Here is a 20,940-nt window from a genome sequence, read left to right on the forward strand (position 1 = left end):
TAACAGAGTCGTAATTTAGGCATACGGAAGGATTTATATATGTATCCATAAGGAAATATCTCCTAACTGGTTTTTGTTGTTGTTGCTGCTGTTGCTTTTGTTTTGTTTTGTTTTGTTGTTACCTATTCTGGTTTCTGTAAATCCATCTTTTATCAGAGTATTGAGGTTTTATTGGGTTTTTTAAGTTATATCTCTATAAATGTAAAGATGGAGAAGACAGCTTTTAAGGGAAAAGGCATGGACTTTAGATTCTTGAGGTTGTTTTTTGTTTTGCTTTTTTAGTTCTCTTGTTATCTATGTCATAGAGTATTGAAAGTTAGTAGCAAGTGATTAGGTAAAACATCAGAAATATATAACTACAATGAAGGCTTCTTAAAAGCAATTGCTATTAAATAGTTTTCTGTCATACTACCAAGGTTCAAAATGTTCTTTTAGAAGGTGTACTTGGTGAGTCTTATTGATTTTGACCACTGCTGTTCATTTATCAGTTTAACCGAGTTATGGCTCTTAATCACATCTTAGTACCCAAAACTTCTAACCTGAAAAGAAAAAAAAAGAGAGAGAAAACTTTGTAACTGGCTTTCTGACAATGGCAGGGAGTGTGTTAAACCAGTGTAAAATTCAATTAAACTGTCTAGCCAGGTTTTTGAAGCTGAAATGCAGACCCTTTCTGTTAAGCTTCTTATTTTCCTGTGACCGACACCAGTGGATGCTGGGTTATGCCAGAACCAACAGGCTGTAAAGTACCTTGTTTCATGCTCCCAGCTGATCAATATTTTTATTTTCCAGGCTTGCCCAGAAATCTGGAGGCAGTATCACCTAACGGTAAGTAGAAACACCTTTTTTATTTTCCCCAAGACCCAGCCTATTTACCCTTCTCTGAACTGCTGACCATAAAATATAGACAAGTATCTTCTACTGGAAGATAATAAACATCTGAAGAGTTTTTGTACTGAGAAAGCAATAATACACTTTTTCTCTTCTCCCCTGCCCACTCCTCTATCCTTTATCTTCCTGCTCTTAAAAGATTTTGATTGTTTTTTATTACTCACATCATTTAACGATTACATCATGGTATTTCTCAGTCTTCCTAGACCACATTCATTAAATTAAAGGGGAGAAGTATGCTAGAAGCAAAAAAATAGTAGTAATCCAGCATCTTTAAAATGTTGTACCTACAGTCCACAAGCATACAGTCCACACTATCTTCCATTATCATTTTTCTGGCTTTACTGAAATGTTTACACATATTTTTCAGTGAAGCTAGAAAAAAACTTAGTGTATCTTTCATATAGAACAATTCAACTGTTATATCCTTAAGCTTCTCTTGACATTCAAAGTGTATAAATATCTGCTTAATACCATTAAAGTTATTTAATTCTATGGTTTCCTTTTAGTGTGATTTTAGGCTAAGTAGGAGCCAAAAAAATAGTTTGCTGTGGAATCAACTGGTTAATGCTCAATATTATGAAGTCAGTTTATTTTTATTATTTAGCTTAAATAATTTCAATAATTCACCATAGCCCTACTCATCATTTCTTTTAATGTATTAAATATGTTGTGCTGAGCAAGAGACAACATTAAAAATTACTCTTGTAATTATACAGCTATGCAGTATATTTAAAAGCAGTTCTTTAAAGTTTAACTTATTAAAAAGTTTTTGTTTATAGGAAGACATAGTAAAAATAGAAAGGGCAGAGTTTCTACAAAACACGTCTTCTTACTGCTCTCCTCTTATGGAGTAAAAATAAACCAATAAGTAGACTCAATTGTGCCTATCACAAGCGCAAGAAGTACATCAGGTGGTTTGTTTTCACATTGTTATCACTGTTTAATTTGTTTAAAGATTCTCGGTAGAAAGCTGTAATTCTTTAACTATCCTCAGTCCCAAATTGAGTTTTGTTAAAAATCTTTAGTGTTATCCCCTACTCCAAAAAAAAAATTTAAATAAATACATGCACATGCGAGCACACACATACACACACACACACACACACATATGTTACAGGTGTAACTCATATGAATACATTATGTTTGTGTTAGGGTAGCAATTTTTTTTTATCCTAACAGGCTATGGTGAAATTCTTAGCCTAAATTTAATTGGAATCCAATCATGTATTACACTTTTCAAGATCACAGTCACTCTTTGTAACTGTATAGCAAGTTTTTCATCAACATGTTTTTTTAAGTAATAGCCTAATGGATTTGACATTGCATTAATTTTCCTTTTTCCCCTAAGTTAGAAAATTCCAATCTTGAAAACTTGAAGTATAGAAAGTACTATTTTAAAGCCATTCTTTTCATTATTTGCACCTGCATTCTTTTATATAACTGTCATAGAAGTATAGAAATCAGTGTTTAGTATAACAGAGATATTTGAAGGTTCATTTAATATTGTAGCTTTTTTTTTTTTTTTTTTTTTTTTTTTCTTTTTGCGGTATGCGGGCCTCTCACTGTTGTGGCCTCTCCCGTTGCGGAGCACAGGCTCCGGATGCGCAGGCCCAGCGGCCATGGCTCACGGGCCCAGCCGCTCCGCGGCATATGGGATCCTCCCAGACCGGGGCACGAACCCGTATCCCCTGCATCGGCAGGCGGACTCTCAACCACTGCGCCACCAGGGAGGCCCAATATTGTAGCTTTTGAAAAACATAAATTGTAAAAGGAATAGTTGGGGGAAAAAAATAACAAAACGAATTTGCCTTTGGGGAAATTACAGTATATTCTATCTATAAGTTTAACAAAATCATTTTGAAAAGTTTGTCTTAATTTGGAATCCTGATTAATTTTTCAAAATAATATTGAAATAACTATCACAATTCATAATTATCAAGTTTAAATTAATAATTAGTAATTAAGAGTTAGTTTACGGTGCAAGTATAAATGCAAAACAAGTATATAAACATGTACATCTATATCAATCCAGCAAAATAGCCAAATAATTACACATATAGGAAATATCCTAATGTGTGCAATTGAGTAATATTTAATCTTGAATGAAAGCAAGATGCATGATGAGTTTAGTCATCTTCAGCTCTTTTACTAGGCGATGGACTGCCATCTATTGACTCATAGTAGCCCTCACACGTGAATGTGGCGTCAATCAGGGCAATGACCGAGTAATAAAGCCCAGGTTAGAACTGCTATTGTATATTCATTTAATCCAATCTTCTTAAAACTGGGTATTTCTACACTTAATCATTGATTAATTTCTTTTTCTAACCAAAACATGCCCATTCCTTACCCAAAATGAACTATGCTTTTTGAGGGGAGAAATTGATTTGTATATCTAATTTGGAAATGTCTACATTTAAGAAGTTTTCTATTGCTTTTATCTGACTCTCAGTCAGTGAGAATAGAAGGACATTTACACAACCTAAAGTTTAGCTACTACAATTTAAGGGCTATCCAGGAATCACTTTCTTTAAAAAAAAAAAAAAAAAGTCTATAGGTTAAACAGAGTTTTATTTCTCAAACACATAAGAAAGATGGTAAGTTGACTGGTGTAAATGGACCTGTGAAATCAAATCAAATCAAGAATTCCTTAAAACACACTTTCCTCATTCTGAAATAAGAGGAAAATTAAAAAAGAGAGGTGTTCACTATTTTCAGCAATTTCATGAGAGATCAAATAAAGTCTCCTTTACAACTTATATCTGAATAGAATAGCTTTTTAACCAGACTTGACTAGACTTCATTAATAAAAAAATAAGACCATCATTTTAAATCGTACATGCTAATAAAACTCTAAGACACTACATATATTTTTGTATATGTACGTATGTATCCATATTATAACAACTATTTGGCCATGTCATTTTTCTTTATATATTTTAATGGCTATAAAATTATGTCATGTAATTTAATGACTTTAGATTACCAATTTGGAGACCGGCATGGGAAAAAGAAAAATATATGATTTTTATTTAGCAATTAAACAATTTCTCCAAATAGTTTATGTATTTACCTCCTTCAGAAAATGTTCAGAAAGTTTTTTAAATCTTCAGTAATATAGCACTGTTCTTATATTTTAATTTGTTATATTTTCAGATTTTGATAAAGCCTAACTTTGAATATTCTTTTTCATCTTTCAGATAACTCATTCTAGATAAAAAAAAATTTCCCTCTTTAACTATTCAAGAAGGAAAGTCCCTTCCCCCATCCTCTGTCATTTCTAGTCTCATTTATATTAAAAATCCTAGGCCAAAATGGCCACCAACAGAGTTTTACAACCAGCAGAATTTTTAACTAGTAGAGGCTATAATTTGACATGCTTTGGACATTTTGTTAATCTTGTTTTTAATCTACTTAAAAAAGTTAACCAAGAGTTTGCTATTTGGGGGCCGTATGTATTAAGAACCAAAAAGGACAATACATCTTTTATGTTTAATTTTGCGCTTGGATTTCTTTGTGTGCATTGTTAAGATGTGTTACAACCTACTACCTTTTATTTTAACTAAAAGTTTAAACAGGAAGAAAATGCAACCTTTTTGGAAGAATTAAGTTTTAAATGTTTCTTTATATATAATGTTTGGAATGCCTAGAATTCAAAAAGTAAAATACTTGCTCACAGGGACATGGAGCGGAGTAGTTTCCTTGTCTTCCTTTCTAGTCTAGGAAAGGCTTGTAACCTGAGTTTACTAGTAATTAATAGTAGTCTTACCTGAACCAGTTGAATACCAGAGTATATCTTATAGACAATAATTAACAATATCATTCCATCTTGCCACTCAGTTTTCTCTCCTTACCTGGAAACATCAATTTAGAAATGTGTTTTCTGGATTTTCACAGTATGGAAACAAATGTTACTCTCTAAAACATTCTCTGCCATACCATAGAATAGGTAACCCTAAATGTCAAAAGATTTAAATTTAATTGTAGAACTATGTTTTACAGTCCAGAAGGAAAGACTGAGAAAGTGGAATTTGGTTATAAGACAATAGCTGTACAAAGGGCTTTATCCTGGAATTATGATGTAAGTTAGGGCGGGTAACAATTTTCTACCTAATACTAAAATGGAATATATTTTACTTAACTTAAAGTGAGAAAAAATTAAAGAGTCTAAAAGAGTTTTAGAAAGTCAGCCCAAGCCAGAACCTTTTCTTTTCATGGACAAAACTCCTCTGTCTCTCTCTCTTCATTGAATATATGTTGGGAATCCTAAATCTCAGAATCTGAGAGCTCCTCGGCTACATAAGCAGAACTGCAAAACCCACAAGAACCCCATCCACACAGTAGATATCAAGAGATAGGACTTTCTTTTTTCTTGTGTGTGTGTGTGTGTGTGTGTGTATCAAAGGAAATAGAACTGGTTACATACTGCATTTTAAAATGTCAACTACCTCCAAATAGAGTGAGAACTAGGCCTCACTCTATTTTAGAATTATTTAAATAAACTTTTTCTTCCTACGTTTTTTTGAGCCCTGGCATACAGATTATCACAAACTAAGACTTTATAAATTCATTTTGGAGGCTCTTATTTTTGGTTGTTCAATTCACTTTGCCAATTTCCTTAAGAACTGGGAATACTCTTCTTTAAATTGTAGGGTTTTTTCCTCTATGTCTTGAATCACTGTGGTTAAGTGTTGCTATTAAGATATTACATCTCTGTCAAATTTTCAGAGTTTTAGTTTTTATTAAAAATGCCCTTAATACTAGAACACTACTGAAGTGAATATAATCATGCTCTGAGGATTCAGATGGTACATGACTATTTTGTAGTACTTCAGGGCCATCTTTCCATTGTAGTACTTATAAAGTAAACCACACTGCTTTCTGTTTCAAGTTACTTTGGTGTCTGAATAAAAAGAATTTTCTGAATAAGCATTGATAACTTATTTTTCTAAAACTCCATCTGTGATAACAGAGATAGAAATACATTTGGACAGTGACCAAAATTTTTAAAGATTTTTTTCAAATGGAAAATTTATGTGAATGCTTTAATATTTACTTAAACATTCACCTTGTTCTTAAAGAATTTAGTGTCAACATTTTGCTAATAACTTTTTAGTTCAGTCTTACCATGTTTTGAATTTAGTGTAAAAGATAATTACTACATTTACAGAATAGGTCAACTGATTTTTTTCACTAGCATGTTGGACCACATTTGCTAGAACTTATCATTGGAAGCAATTGGAAAATGCAATTTCAAAGCAAATGAAACCTGGAATTATCAATCTCAATAAATGAGATTCATTTAAAAATAAATACAATTTGCCAAATCATCAAAAAGCAATTTTCTAAAGCTTCAGTAAAAGGAAGGGGAAAAAAGTGAACATTGTGAATTATAAATGCATATGTTATTTTTCCTCTCGCAATGTTGCCTCAGATCTCTAGACATTGTGTGTATACAAACTTGTTTTTGAATGGGAGTAGAATAAAATTATTATATTTGAATATAGTTTATTTCTATTTATTGAAGCACGTGGGAGAGCCTTCATATTTTCATTTTGTCAGAGAAATATTGAAGTGTCATCCCTTTCAGAGAGAATGCCCGACTTATTTGATTTCTAATATTTTAATGCAAAAATTAATTTGTTTTAAATGGGAAGTCAATAATGGAATATTTTGAGTAGTTGTTTATTGTTTTAATATATTTAAATAATATCAAGTGCTTTATGAAAATAATTCTAATGTAGATTTGCTTTATGAAAATAACTCTAATGTAGATTTAAGTGTTTCAGATAATCAAGCAATGAAAAGTATGTAGCATTCACACAATTTAGAAAAGATTCTTTACAAATGTTTTAACCTACAAACAGCTGTGTTTTTGTCATTTTCTAAATCTTTAATGTCCTAATCACCCATCATTGTAATTTCTATTTATTTTTTATGTAGTACATGTTGCTAATAATAAACTAATTGAATCTAAAACTCTAACAGCAACTTCCTTTCTTCAATTGACAAAACAATCCCTGTGCTTGTTTATATGCCCCTTAGTGGCTGGCAGCAAAGTCTGTTACGTTTAAGACTTACATATTTACTGTATGGACTTCAAGTTTTACTTCTGTTTTAAAAATGTAAAGGAATTCCTGTTGTGGTCTTTATTTTCTTACCTGTTAATAAATGTTTCTCCTGAGGATGATAGAAAGATGCAAAATTACATTTGGACTTTTGTTCAAATGTAATTGAACAAAATTTTCTAACTTTTTTTCTTTTCCCTAGTTATGTTCACCTTTACTTACAAAGGAATTATAGTTAGTTATTGTAGGGGCAATTTCTTCTTGATACTTAAATTTTGTGGTAATTATATTCCAATTTCTAAGTGTTTATAATTTTAATATATATATAACATTTTTAAAATATTTTCTTTATTTTCCTTAAAAAACACATACATTATTCATATAATCCCAAAGAAAACTACATTGTTTTTTTCCTTGAAGCTCTACACTTTGAAATACTGTCCCTGTTATGACAAAAATGAATGTAAAACAGGTAGCCTGAGAATTTTCAAGATCCGTGAAGTTTTAACACTGAACAGTATATAATAAATTAGAGTTCAGAACTCTGAAATGTTGAATGGTGCCTGTTCTTTGTCATGTTAAGTACACGTAAAGAGCATACAACTATTAGGTAGAATAATTTTAGCATATTCAAGTGATTATTTTTCATATGTACTTTGAACGGGTGATTCATGTATTCCTTAAATAAATATACTCCAGGTGATTGAGCTTGTCATGATCTTCTCTGGACATTTCAGTGCAAGAATAAAAGTAAAGTATACTGGACCAGTGATATTTGTATTAAGCATTCCTTTTAGTAGTCATGCATGTGAATGACATGGTAGATTACAATAATTCCTAACAGGTCTTAAGTATTTAGGAATCACTTAGTCATTCACAGTCATGATCAACCATAACCTTTAAAGGTTTTGGTCAGTCATTTGACTAATCTGCAGGAAAAGATTCCTGAAAGAACCCCTTGAGTTATTGACATGAACAGTCTCTCTGAACTCGTGTTACATTTTCTGTTATGGTATAAACTACAGTTGTAAACTTAAGTTGAATTAAGTTTAAGGTTTTAGAAGCAAAATCTCTTAAAAGACTAAAAGTTAATGAATTACTGATAAACTCAATCAGATTTTAGACTTGAAATTCATTTGCCATTTGATCCCCACATGCCAGAAAGTCATGAGAGTCATATTTTTGTACATTTGTAAATATTTTCTTCCAGCTATTTTGAGTTCGGCAGTGGTCCTCCAAGACCAACAGCTCTGGTTTTTTAGAAATATCAAAACTATTATATGAAGAAAAATGCTTCATGTTTAGAGGACATTTAACCAAAAATATATTTTTAGTATCTTTGGAATTAAAATAGATCGTACCTTAATTGGTGTACCACTACACTGGCAGATCACATTTCAAAAACAAATATTCAATGGGAATGTTCAGAAATTCATATTAGCTTTGTAAAAATAATTCACTGTGTGAATCAGCTGGTAATAAAGCTATCTCGATATTTTAATTCCATTTTTCAAAAATCATACAAAATTGAATCTATTAGCTAGATTATAAGGTCATCTTTATAATGTGTAATATATCCATGTCTATAAATACCCATTTTACATAAATATTGTTCCTTTACATGTATTTGTGGATTACCCACATTTCTTTTCAGTTAGGGGAACAAAGTTTTGGTTGTTCCTTAACTTCATTTATATAATAAAATCTCAATTCTCTCTTTCTTGGATCTCTCACATTTCATTTATTTGTCTTTATACCACATTTCCTTCTCATTTTACTGAAGTCCTTAGAAAAATGTGCTATAAAATTGGGCTGAAAGGACAGACTTATTTCTGAGGAAATTACTAAGGAATGTTTTTTATCATAATATAGGGGAGGGCTTCCCTGGTGGCGCAGTGGTTGAGAGTCCGCCTGCCGATGCAGGGGACACGGGTTCGTGCCCCGGTCTGGGAAGATCCCACATGCCGCGGAGCGGTTGGGCCCGTGAGCCATGGCCGTTGGGCCTGCGCGTCCGGAGCCTGTGCTCCGCAACGGGAGAGGCCACAACAGTGAGAGGCCCGCATACAGCAAAAAAAAAAAAATAATAATAATAATAATATAGGGGAAAGAATGCCAGCTTTGGGATCAAACATTGGTTTAAATTCTGGCTCTTTCATTTACTAGATGTGCAAACCTAGTTAAAATATTTCCCTTCTGAGACCCTCAGTTTCTTCATCTGAAAAATGGGTATAGTGCCTTCTAGAGCTGTTATAAGTATGTAGTGAGTTAATAAATGTAAAGTACTTAGCACAATACCTAACACTTAGCCTGTGTTCAACACTCTGTGAGCTCCAATACAGCAAACCCACAAATTCCTCACTCCTGTAGAGATAGCAACTGGACTAATAGCCCAAACTCAGATTATGTATTGTGAAGCCTTTTATTTGCCTACGATGAGGAGATCCGTAATGACCCCTTTACTGTCTGTCTCCTAAAAATTTGTCCTCTTTATAGCTATTGAAATTAAAATCCCCACAAACAGTGTCTTTAGTTAAAATTATTTACCTCAGTTTTCATTTTCTAGTTATTTATGCTTGTCTTTCTAGAAATGTAGGTGAGTAACTTTTAATTAAATTATAGCAAACAAATTATTTTCTTAATTTGATTTGCCTAAAAATCATTATAAAGACTTTTAAGAGTAGATCACAAACATATTTACTCTACTTTCTCTTTTAGTGAAAATGACTGAATAAAATGTGTGCCATATAAAGATATAATGATATCATTTTGAAAAAATATATTGTTAATAAATGTATAATTCTTAGGTGGTAACTTCAGTGTCATCTGAATATAGTCATCTATCATAACCAAATATAATACTTTCTGCTAGTGGTAGAGGGTTTATGTTAATCAGATGAGAAATGAAACAAAAATAGCATATCAGTTTTTTGCACTTCAGGTAAAACTGCTTCATGGCCTTCACATGACTGATGCCAGAAACCAGCCTGATTTCACAGCAAAATTTTGAGTTATAAGAGACTGTTCAGTTGTTTTGCAGTCTCCCACCGTATTCTCATATAGGTCCAGCAAAAAGGGCAACACAAAATTAAGCACTTCCTCAGTGGATGTGATTGGTATTCTTTCAAAGAGCATTCCTATTCCATGTTTGTTCTTTAAGACATGTAGGAGCTAAGATGGAGCATATTGTAAAAGCAAAAAAGCATTACTTCCCCCCTTTAAACAGATATTTACAGCTGTGGAATTCTCTACCTTTGTGACTGATGGTTAAGAGTATTTCAGTAGAATAAGCACGGGTGGGTATGGGGAGGGGGAGAAGTATGTATTGTAAGTCGTGTGGAGTTATGGCAAAAATGAAAATCTCGGGGCTTATTTGGATCCCGTGTGTATTAGCTAATAAATATAATAAAGCTGTGGTTCTTTTATTCTACAATTTTTCAGTGATAGTTTATGTGCAATTGTATGCAAAATATACAAGCAGATTTGAATATGTTAAGTCCTGCGTGTGGTTGGTAGATGTATATTAATGTGGTTTCTGTGTTTTATAGTCTACCCCAATAAACATTCAGATAAAATATCTATGGATTCACACATGTATGTGTTCTTCTCTTTCCCTCCCCCCACATCATGTCTCCATGCCCTCCTCATCCCTCCACCCTGCATCAAAGCTTGTGGTCGTTTTCCATCCATGTACTAAAAGGTTCTTTGTAAACCAGGCCATTTGTCCATCATTGTTTGGGGTCCAAACAGTGGTAAGATACCCTGTCACCGATCCCTCGTACTATGAATGGCAGCTCCTCTCCGGACAATTGGCGGAGGGGCCAAGAAATATTCCTGAGAGGATTATTTAACCTTTCAATTTAGAGGGCACAAAGCCTGGCTGATTAATGAACTTTCTGATGGGCGCTGATAAGCGGATCTATTTCTTTATTTCCCCTAAAAGTGATTCCTTCTCCTGTCCATATTACTATAATCTTAAACATAAAATGTGGCAAATAGATTAAAAAACAGCACTAAAGAGTTTATCTGGCTGGCAAACTGAAGGAGCTAAATTAAAATTGGTAATGACAGCAGTGGCTCAGCCTCATATATGGTTTTTAAATGCACTGTGTATTTTGAAGAGACTTATTCTCCAGTGTGACTGGTAATGACTGCTTTGGGTGCAGAGTCTGGGGCTGGCTTCTGTTATCCCCCCCACCCCCCAAAAAATGAGTTGTGTTATCTGGATGGCTGCAGACACATACGCATCCCCTTTTCTCACTGCATGGGCAGACAAGGTCGATAGCATTACAAGGTATTTGTGGCAGTGCTTGTTTCAGTTTTCAGAGCTGCCAGTTTCCAGGCGGATTTGAATTACAAAAGAAGAAGCTGGCATGAAAATTGAAAGGTTTTATCGGCTGGTCTGAAGCCTCATAGCACATTGCTTATTTATGCAGTCCATTTGCACCAGGAAATATAAAAAGGAAATACATTTTTAAAATAAGGCCATAAAGACCCAGATATGTTTAAGATGGCAAATAAAATATAGATACCTATAATATCTTTCCAGGAAACGATTTTCACTTAATGTTGCACATTACTTCAGAAGAGCATTTATGTTGCTGTCATAAATTTGTGCGTTTGTGTCACTATGTAGGTAGTCTCTGGGGATTAAGAAGGAAGCCTTTGCTAACTTACTTTAAAATTAAAATAGACGGAGGGATAGCTCTGCAGTTTGAGAGCTACATTGGATTTATTTAAATAAGGTGGTGAATTAAACTTAAACTAACATTTTTGCATTCCATGTAAAATTAGCTATGGCCCAGTGAATAAATGCCACTACCTTTGGAGAAAATTGGGATACTTTTTAAGCCATGAAGATTTAGAACATTCAGGGGGTGAATTACTGTGATCCTTACTGTCTTGCATATGTTCATTGTTCTCTGCTTACTGAGGTTTTCTTTTTTGTTGTTGGCTTTTTTGGGGGGTAGGGGTAGAATGTCATTTACAAAAAGAAAAATCATAAATTAATAAATTTAATAGCTCCTTTTAATAAAACTTATGTTTCATTGATTTTAGTCTGCAAATATATTGGCTTTCAGATTTTGCCTAACACTTAACATTGTGAATATATAATCTGGTTGGGAGTTATACCAACAGTTTACCTCTATTCTTATTACTGTAACGTAGTTTTGACTTGAAAAAGATACAGTCATGTAACCCCTTACACTCTAGGTTACGTAAAATGAAGATATAAGTATACAAACATACAGTACTTCAAGGACTTCAATAACCACACTGGTCATTTGCAACCTTCAACCCATTGGCTTGTAAAACTTAAGAGTATCCAAAAGAGGGGTAGTGAAGAAATTACATGTACATAGGAAATATCAAATCAATAAAGCAACACCGTTTATTCTGCTGCAATTCAAATGAACACTGTTTTAGAATCTATTTTCCAATAAAGCAAATTACTCTCTGCTAAACCATGAGAAATGCAATTTTTTGCAATTTTCGTTTTCACCAGTATCTGGTACCTTCCTCATGTTTTCATGACCTGGACTAATTACTTCGTGTAGTTTTTTTTTAACAGAGAAAATATCAAAAGCATACACGTCTGCTGCATGCTAATGTTGTGCTGTACATTTTTTCATGAATTTTCATAAGGATTTTTTCTACATAGCATGTGTGGCTTAATGATGTAATCACCCGATAGACTAGAAAATGCTCCAAAGGAGACGTTCCGGTCTGTTGTGTACATAATACATGTTTCAAAAATCTGCCTAATTAAGGAATTACCCAATGGATTGGGAGTCTGTTGGGTACATGACAAAGTTTTTTAACACATAAAAAATATAGGTATATCATTATATATGGTGCTTTTAATGGCATTTTTAGGATGTAGGGGAAATTAGTAGCAATGTCCACTGGAATACAATTGAATTCTTTCTTTTCACTGAGGAAAAAAAGCTTAAAAATCTTCATAAAGGAAGCTTTGTTTTAAAATAGTTTCAAAGCCTTTAGCTTGAGGAGAGACTTTCTTCCCCGAATTTCTCAGAGGGAAGTAATACTGTGAATATTTGTCAGAACAGTATGCAAATGGAAGGCTTTGTCTAAAATCATGGGTGCAATAGACCTGGAATTCAGATCCCCAGGTGTGAGGACCCACCCCAGAAAAACACTGAAAATGGAGGACAAGACATTAGCCTTTGTATCTTTGGTCATATGGGATCGTTTTTTGCCTTTTCAGACTCAGCTTTGGTTCAGTTCACTGCAAAACTATTTGCCCAACTTTAAAATTTCTTCCTTTGATTCCTTTAGGCCCCAGCTGTGATTTTCCTTGAATATGTACCAGTTACATTTCTGTTGGCATTTATATTGTGAACAATACCAAAGGAAAGGTATTGTTCAAAACCTTTGGTATTGAATGGTATTAGTGCGTTTATTAAAAGAAGAAATTGGAAATATTTTTGAAAGAGTAAGGTAGTTTTCAAACATGAAAAGCATAATTGATTTGAGAGGTGTATATACAAATGTGACTTGTTCAGATGGACTGGAGCTAAGCTCAGTGCTTTATCAATGTTACATTTTGGTCATTAATATATTTACTTCAAGTACTTAATATATTTGCTCTTTAATATATACTCATATAACAAATTAGATTAATAAAAAACATATAGTCTAGTTTTTAAGCATATGTATGATTTTAAAAATAAGTCTGTTTTGCGTTCACAAGAGTAGAAAATTCCCTTTAGTTAGTGCAATTGATTGCAGATCGTATATAGTAATGAGCTTCAACTAGATACAAGCCCTCATTGGATCAAAGTCAGTTTAGATAAGGGCAGCCCAAGGTCACAGAGAGAGATGCCCAGCAGGTCATTTGCATAAAAAATTACTGTTAGAAATAGGACACTGAGGCAGCTCTGGCGTTTTGATCTCTTGGCCTTTGTCATGGAGATTCCTAGTAGTGAAGGGAGTAAGGCCAGTGTCCTAGATAATGATTAACTGTTTTAATGGCATTCATTCATTCATTCCGCACTAACTACTCATGCAGAAAAAAGGGTTATGTAAAATGACATTAGAAGAAAATCATTTGTAATCGTTGCATTGGGCTGCACTTTGAGGAGACATTAGGAGTAAATCCGTGGCGTGGTAGGCTTATGCTTTATCTTCTGATATTTACTGAGTTTACTGGTGCATGAAAAGCTTTCAGCAAGAATAGCAGATGGGATGGACCTTTCATAGGTAACGCTATCTACCAGGTTATTACTTCTATATATTGATAGTAAAGTAATCTCTAAGATATCACCCTACAAATATAGATTATTTAAATGTCTGTAACAAAAAAAAAAAGATCAGCTTTCATAAATAGTTCATTTGGTTATCCATTGGGTCAAAGTCTTTAGATAAATCTTTTAACTTTAAAAAAAGTTCTAAAAACTACATTCATTCCCTTGCATTTAACTTTTTGTCTGCAGTACAGACATGTATGACAGAATCTTGAACTTCGAGCTAATCAGTTGGCACATTCTGCTTTAAATTGGACCTTTACTGTTAATTAAAAATAAAGACACGCTCCAAGGCAGAAATATTGAGTCACAAATTTATATTTCTAACACTTTAAATAGCTGTAAGATTTTTGTTAGATCATAGTATGAAAACTTGTCCACTGGAAATAATTATTGAGTTTTCAGTACTGTATTTTCTAATACAGAAATGTTCTCTAATTAGGTAAGATCTAGGCTGATTTCATTCCTATTAAATCCTAGTACATGATAGTTTATTAAAATGAGAGTATGTAGATAGTGTTTGTCATGTCATTTACTAATTAATTATTGTGAAACAGTTTAAATTTCCATAGCACAATATAAATACTGTTGCTATTTTTATTAGTAATAATGGAAGTTTTTAACTAGTGATATTATTCAGGTGAATGAACATCCAAATGTTTGCACTTCATCCAGGGGCATAAATGAACAGTGGGGCTCAATATGAAGCTTTTTGAATGAGATTTCTTTCAAAATAAAATAAGTATCAACATGAAACATGCTTTCAAAATCTTGATTAAGAAGGATGTCTCTATTACTGGTACTATAAGACTGATTCCTGTTCTCTTTGTATTACTAATTCCTTCCTGGTTCTGCCAGAGTACATAGCTAATTCTCAAGGTAAAGTATGAGAGATGCTTAGGAAGCTGTATTAATTTATTCAGCCTTTTTAATATATCAAAGCATAATTTTATACATTGTCCCTTAATGACATAAAAATTGATATAATTTCCCAAAGTATCCAAATTATTAACAATAACTAAAATGTGTTGGATGCTTACTATGGGCCATGCACTTTATATACGCATTACCTGATTATTCATTCATTAATATTTGCTGAACTCCTACTATATGCCTAGGCCTGTTCTAGGATCTGGGGTACAGCACTGAACAAAAAAACAGACAGAATCCCTTCATGTTGGGGGATAGACAAAACAAACAAGTAAAATATACAGTATGTCAGATGTAGTAAGTGCCGTGGAGTTTTAAAAAAAGGAAGGGAGGGAGGGTAGTGAAGCAGCACAGGGAACACCAATTGGAGGGAGCTAGCAACGTTAAATAGGGTGGTCAGGAGGGCCTTACTAAGAAAATGACATTTGAGCCAAGACTTGAAGGAAGTGAAGGAGCTTACCATATTTATCTGGGGGAAGAGTGCTACAGACAGATGGAACAGCATTTAGTACTACTTGTAATTTCCTCAAACTTAGGCAATAAAATAATTAAATTGAGAGAAATTCTCTAAAGCTTTTGCTCTGTATCCTCAATCAGTAGCAAAGACTTTCCTTATTCATATCTACTTTAAATACTTTTATTGGCTGCATAGTTCATTTTCACTCTAAAATTTTAGAGGCTGTAACATCTACTCATTCACCACCTATTTATTGAGCACTTACTATGCTGTAGGTCAGGTGTTGGCAAACTTTTTTTGTAAAGAGCCAGATAGTAAATATTTTAGCTTGGCAGGCCAGTCAATGGTCTCTGTCATAACTTGATCCCTGTGGCATAAAAAGCAGCCTGGCTGTGTTCCAATAATTTATGGACACTGAATTTTGAATTGTATATAATTTTCACATATTACAAAACATTCTTTTTTAAAATTCTTAAGCCATTTTAAAATGTTAAAATCATTCTTACCTTATAGACCATACAAAACAGGCAGGAGGCCAGATTTGACCTGCCAGCCATAGTTTGCACACTTACTCTAGATTTTGGGCATAGGGATGCATAGTGGATTAGATGAAGATCCCTGCCCTCATGCACCTCGCATTCTAGAAATGGGGAAGCAGACGGTAAACATAATAAATAACCAGTTTAGTATACTAGAGGGTGAACTAGGGAAAGGAGGATCAGGAGCACTGTGGCCTTTACTCTGAGAGGTGATAGGAATGAACCACTGAAGAGCTGTGTAGTAGTGTGACTATCCTTGTGTTCTGTGCTCCCAAGGAGAAACCAGAAGTGCCGTAGGGGTACAGGTGGCCCCTCCTGTGAGGAAGTCCCAACTTCTATCCGTGCCAGTCAAGTTCCAATGTCTGGATATCCCTGCTAATTTAGTTCTCATCAGCTCCCCTCATAATTACTTCCTGATTCATCTTGTCCTTTTGCATAAGATTTGAACCAATGGAACTCTTATTCCATGGACTAAACATAAGTGAGCGTATTTTCCTACTCATGAATCAATCTAGAACTCTGGGCTCAGAGATAAATTGTCATGTATTCGCACAAACATAAGTAGAGAAACTTTTAAACATAGGTAAGTTTTTCAGAGAATGTGTTTAATTTGGGCGGTGGATTATTCTTTCATTGGTTATACTCTCTGCTAACAGTTGCCAGTTAGTTGTTGAGCCCATACCATTAGCTTCACGCTAGCTTCCTATGCCACATAAAGTAAATCCAGCACTCTTCACCCTTATTTATGAACTGGTCCCTCTTCACCTTTAGAACCTCCTTTTCTCCCGGTCTTCCTTCACCGACTGCACTTCCAAGTTATAGATATTTTTCAGATACTCAAATATAGCAAGCTTATGCTCACCTCAGGGCTTTGCACTACCTGTTCCCCATGCCTGATGCCCAGAATGCTGTTTCCCCAGTGATCACATACTAGGGGGTTTTTTGTTATAAGAAATGACCTTCCCAGTGAGAGTTTCCCCCAAAGTCAATCTGAGTCACCACCAGTGACTCATTTATATAACTGTTTTAATTGCCTTCATACCATTTATTACTATCTGATACTGTCCGTGTGTGTGTGTGTGTGTGTGCGTGTGTATTGTTGGTTTTGTTCATCTGTCTTTCACCACTGGAAATGTGAGCAACGATTTTTGTCTTGCTCACTTCTCAATTAGCTAATCTTAGAACAGTATCTGGCATGTATTAGGTACTCAATAATTATTTTTTGAATAGATTAGTGAAAGAATGTATATAGATGCTCATGCCATGTGCCCAGCACTCTGGTAATTGTCACTAATGGAGGCATCCTTGGACTTACATTTTGCTCTACTTGTCCCCTTCCTTTCTCCCATACACAGTGTGGTTTCTTGAAAAAGTCATCTATGTAATGTTCTTTAGCATCTTTCTACTTGCAATAAACCCCTTACAATCTGGCTTGTGCCTCTGCCTCTCAAATGAAACTGCTCACACCAGTTTCCAGTTGCCAACAACTTCCTGGCTGTTAAGTCCAATGGATTTTGTAGTCTTCATTGTATTTGATTCACCAGTAGCTTTTGACAACTTCTTCCTTGAAACATTATCTGTTCTACCTTCACATCCATGGTACCACCTCTTTTGGTTTTATTTCTTTCTCTTAAATCACATATGCTCATGGTTGCAATTTTGTATCACATCAAATAATATAGTTATCTTTTAGATGGAAAAATTATTTCTGCTTAGGAATTTCATGTCTTCCCGGTGCTCTACTACCTGAACAAATTTGTAAACTGCTGCACGAGTTCACATGCTTATGTGCATACCTGTTAAAACTGTATTTAAGGGACTTCCCTGGTGGCGCAGTGGTTAAGAATCTGCCTGCCAGTGCAGGGAACATGGGTTTGAACCTGGTCTGGGAAGATCCCACATGCCAGGGAGCAACCAAGCCTGTGCACCACAACTACTGAAGCCCGCGTGCCACAACTACTGAAGCCCGTGTGCCTAGAGCCTGTGCTCCGCAACAAGAGAAGCCACCGCAATGAGAAGCCCGTGCACTACAATGAAGAGTAGCCCCCGCTCGCCACACCTAGAAAAAGCCCATGCACAGCAATGAAGACCCAATGCAGCCATAAATAAATAAATAGACTAAATAATTTTTTTAAAAACTGTATTTAATCACTTTTAGCTAGTCTTAATTCATGACCCACGTTTTTTATTAGAGAATATAAGACATTTGTTGACTGTGTTTTTGATTATATCCCAATTGGTAATAGCTGAGGTTGTAAATTCCATTTTGTATTTTCATTAGAAAACATCTTTCAGGTTACTGTCATCCTCCAGTTTTTCAATTTAGGAAATGGAGCTAAAAGTAAAGTTGTTTGAAGGAGGTTATTTTTATAACCTATAGATTATTTTCCTGTATCAAGAAAATAAAACATCCCACAGACCACCTATTTGCCACATTAAATAACAACAAAATCAGTTGACAGACCAGTTAGTTGGCCCTCTTTGTAGACACCCAATAAAGAATATAAGAAATAAACTTATCCAAGTTTATTCTCAACCTTCCAATCTCCAAAAAATATGGGGGGAATTAGTTTTTTCTCCTCCTGTTTAAAGCCCGTGCCACGTCAGGAGTTTTGCTCTATGCATCCTTTCTCTGTGTTTTCAACTTCTCCACCTCTGTTAGCTTTCTCACATGTTCAGGTCTCTCCCATTCTAATAACAAACTCCACCAAATCCTCCTCCTAGGTACTGACTGATCTTATTTTGCCCCTTCTTACTCATGCTTCTTAAAATAATATATACCTACTGTCTACTTTTCTTCAACTTCCATTCATTTTTTAAAACATTTCTTGTTATGAAATGTAATATACCTAGTGAAAAGTGCATCAAACATATGTGTACAATTTAATAAATTAGTTATATAACACACTTAAGTTATATGACACCACTATGTTCAAAAATAGAAAACTGCAGCTACCCTGAGACCCTCTGTGCTCTATTCTCTCCCCACAGGAAGTAGCCACTGTCCTAGCTTTTGTGGGTAATCATTTCCTTGCTCTTCTTTATAGTTCTACCACCTTTGAATGCATCTCCTTCACTCTTCAACCTATTGCTTTCTACTCTTTCTACCTTCTTACTGATTACAAAATTCTCACAATAAAGTTATCCATGAACAGTGCGAAATCTAAGGGTGTTTCCCAGCCCTAATCTCACTAGGCTTCTCTGCTGTATTTGACATCGTAGATCAGTTCATCCATCTTGAAACTACTCTAAGGTCTATGACTGTTCTCTGTGGCTCTGCGTTCTTTAACCTCTCCTTCTCTGTCTCTTTCACAGGCTTTTCTGCCTGCCCCTCATGTGTTGTTGTTCCCAGGGTTCCATCTTTAGCTCACTGCTGCTCATCTGGCTATGGCGATAGTGTCCACTCTGGTCATTTCAGTCTCCTCTATTAATGCAGCTTACTTTCAGATCTAATCTTCAGCACAGATGTGTTTTCTAAGCTTTATCTTACACAGATAACTGCCTGGTGGACATCTATCTCCACCTAGGTACTCAGCATCCAAAAAAGACTTCATTATCTTTCCCTCTAAATTGACTCTGCCTTCTTTTCCTACCTTTTCTGAATCAGTTGTTGACACTACTGCTCACCAGTTTACCCAAGTTAGAAACCTGAAAAGCATCCTAATTTCTCTTTACCCTTTACCTAAAATTTTCCATTTGATTTACACCTAATTCTTTTAGAGTAAATTTAAATTTTTTATATTTCAAGGGAAGCTTTACCTGAGTTCCTTACCCATCCAATGATTGGTCCCCCTTGGCACTCCATTAATACCTTGTACACGCTTCTATCACTGTGCTTACATTGCTGTCGTTACCTATTTTTATGTCTGTCATGTTCTACTGGTCTTTTATTCTCCTCTGAGATACCTAATACGTAACACAGTATTGGGCACAATGCGGAATGGAATGAGGAGTGAGGAAGGTGAGGAAAGCACATGTTGATGTTAAGAGTAAAAGAATTGTTCTCATGTTACACACTTCAATACACAGAACCATGTGAATGTGGGGTCTCCACACTAAACTGTAGGAGGCAGTATTTCTTTTCTTCTTTCAATTTTATTTATTTATTTATTTTTATTTATTTATTTTTTTTGGCTGCATTGGGTCTTTGTTCCTGCACGCAGTTTGTTCCTGCACGCAGGCTTTCTCTAGTTGTGGCAAGCAGGGGTACTCTTTGTTGCAGTGCACGGGCTTCTCATTGTGGTGGCTTCTCTTGTTGCAGAACACAAGCTCTAGGTGTGCGGGCTCAGTAGTTGCAGCACGTGGGCCCTAGAGCACATGGGCTTCAGTAGTTGTGGCACTTAGGATCAGTAGTTGTGGCACACGGGCTCTAGGGCACGTGGGCTTCAGTAGTTGTGCCATGCGGGCTCAGTTGTGGCTCACGGGCTCTAGAGCACATGCTCAAGTAGCTGTGACGCACAGGCTTAGTTGCTCTGTGGCATGTGGGATCTTCCCGGATCAGGGCTCGAATCCGTGTCCCCTGCCTTAGCAGGCGGATTCTTACCCACTGCGCTACCAGGGAAGTCCCAATAACTTCTGTTAGGTAAGCGATTCCTTAGAAATACTGCCTCCTGGGACTTCCCTGGTGGCACAGTGGTTAAGAATCCACCTGCCAAGGCAGGGGACACAGGTTCGAGCCCTGGTCCGGGAAGATCCCACATGCCGCAGAGCAACAAAGCCTGTGCGCCACAGCTACTTGAGCCTGTGCTCTAGAGCCTGTGAGCCAAAACTACTGAAGCCGGCACGCCACA

General features: G+C 35.2%; 1 protein-coding gene across 3 annotated transcripts in view; it reads left to right on the top strand.

The window, feature by feature from the left end:
- Positions 1 to 20,940, top strand: part of ZCCHC7 (zinc finger CCHC-type containing 7) — a 243,653-nt gene that overhangs the window by 211,064 nt on the left and 11,649 nt on the right. For all 3 annotated transcript variants that reach the window (XM_081236168.1, XM_081236167.1, XM_081236169.1), the window contains exon 6: positions 790 to 825. In XM_081236168.1, the coding sequence (XP_081092294.1) occupies positions 790 to 825 (36 nt within the window). The remainder of the gene's footprint in view (positions 1 to 789; positions 826 to 20,940) is intronic.

Source organism: Mesoplodon bidens (genome assembly GCF_964165515.1).
Source record: "Mesoplodon bidens genome assembly, chromosome: 6".
NCBI lineage: Eukaryota > Metazoa > Chordata > Mammalia > Artiodactyla > Ziphiidae > Mesoplodon > Mesoplodon bidens.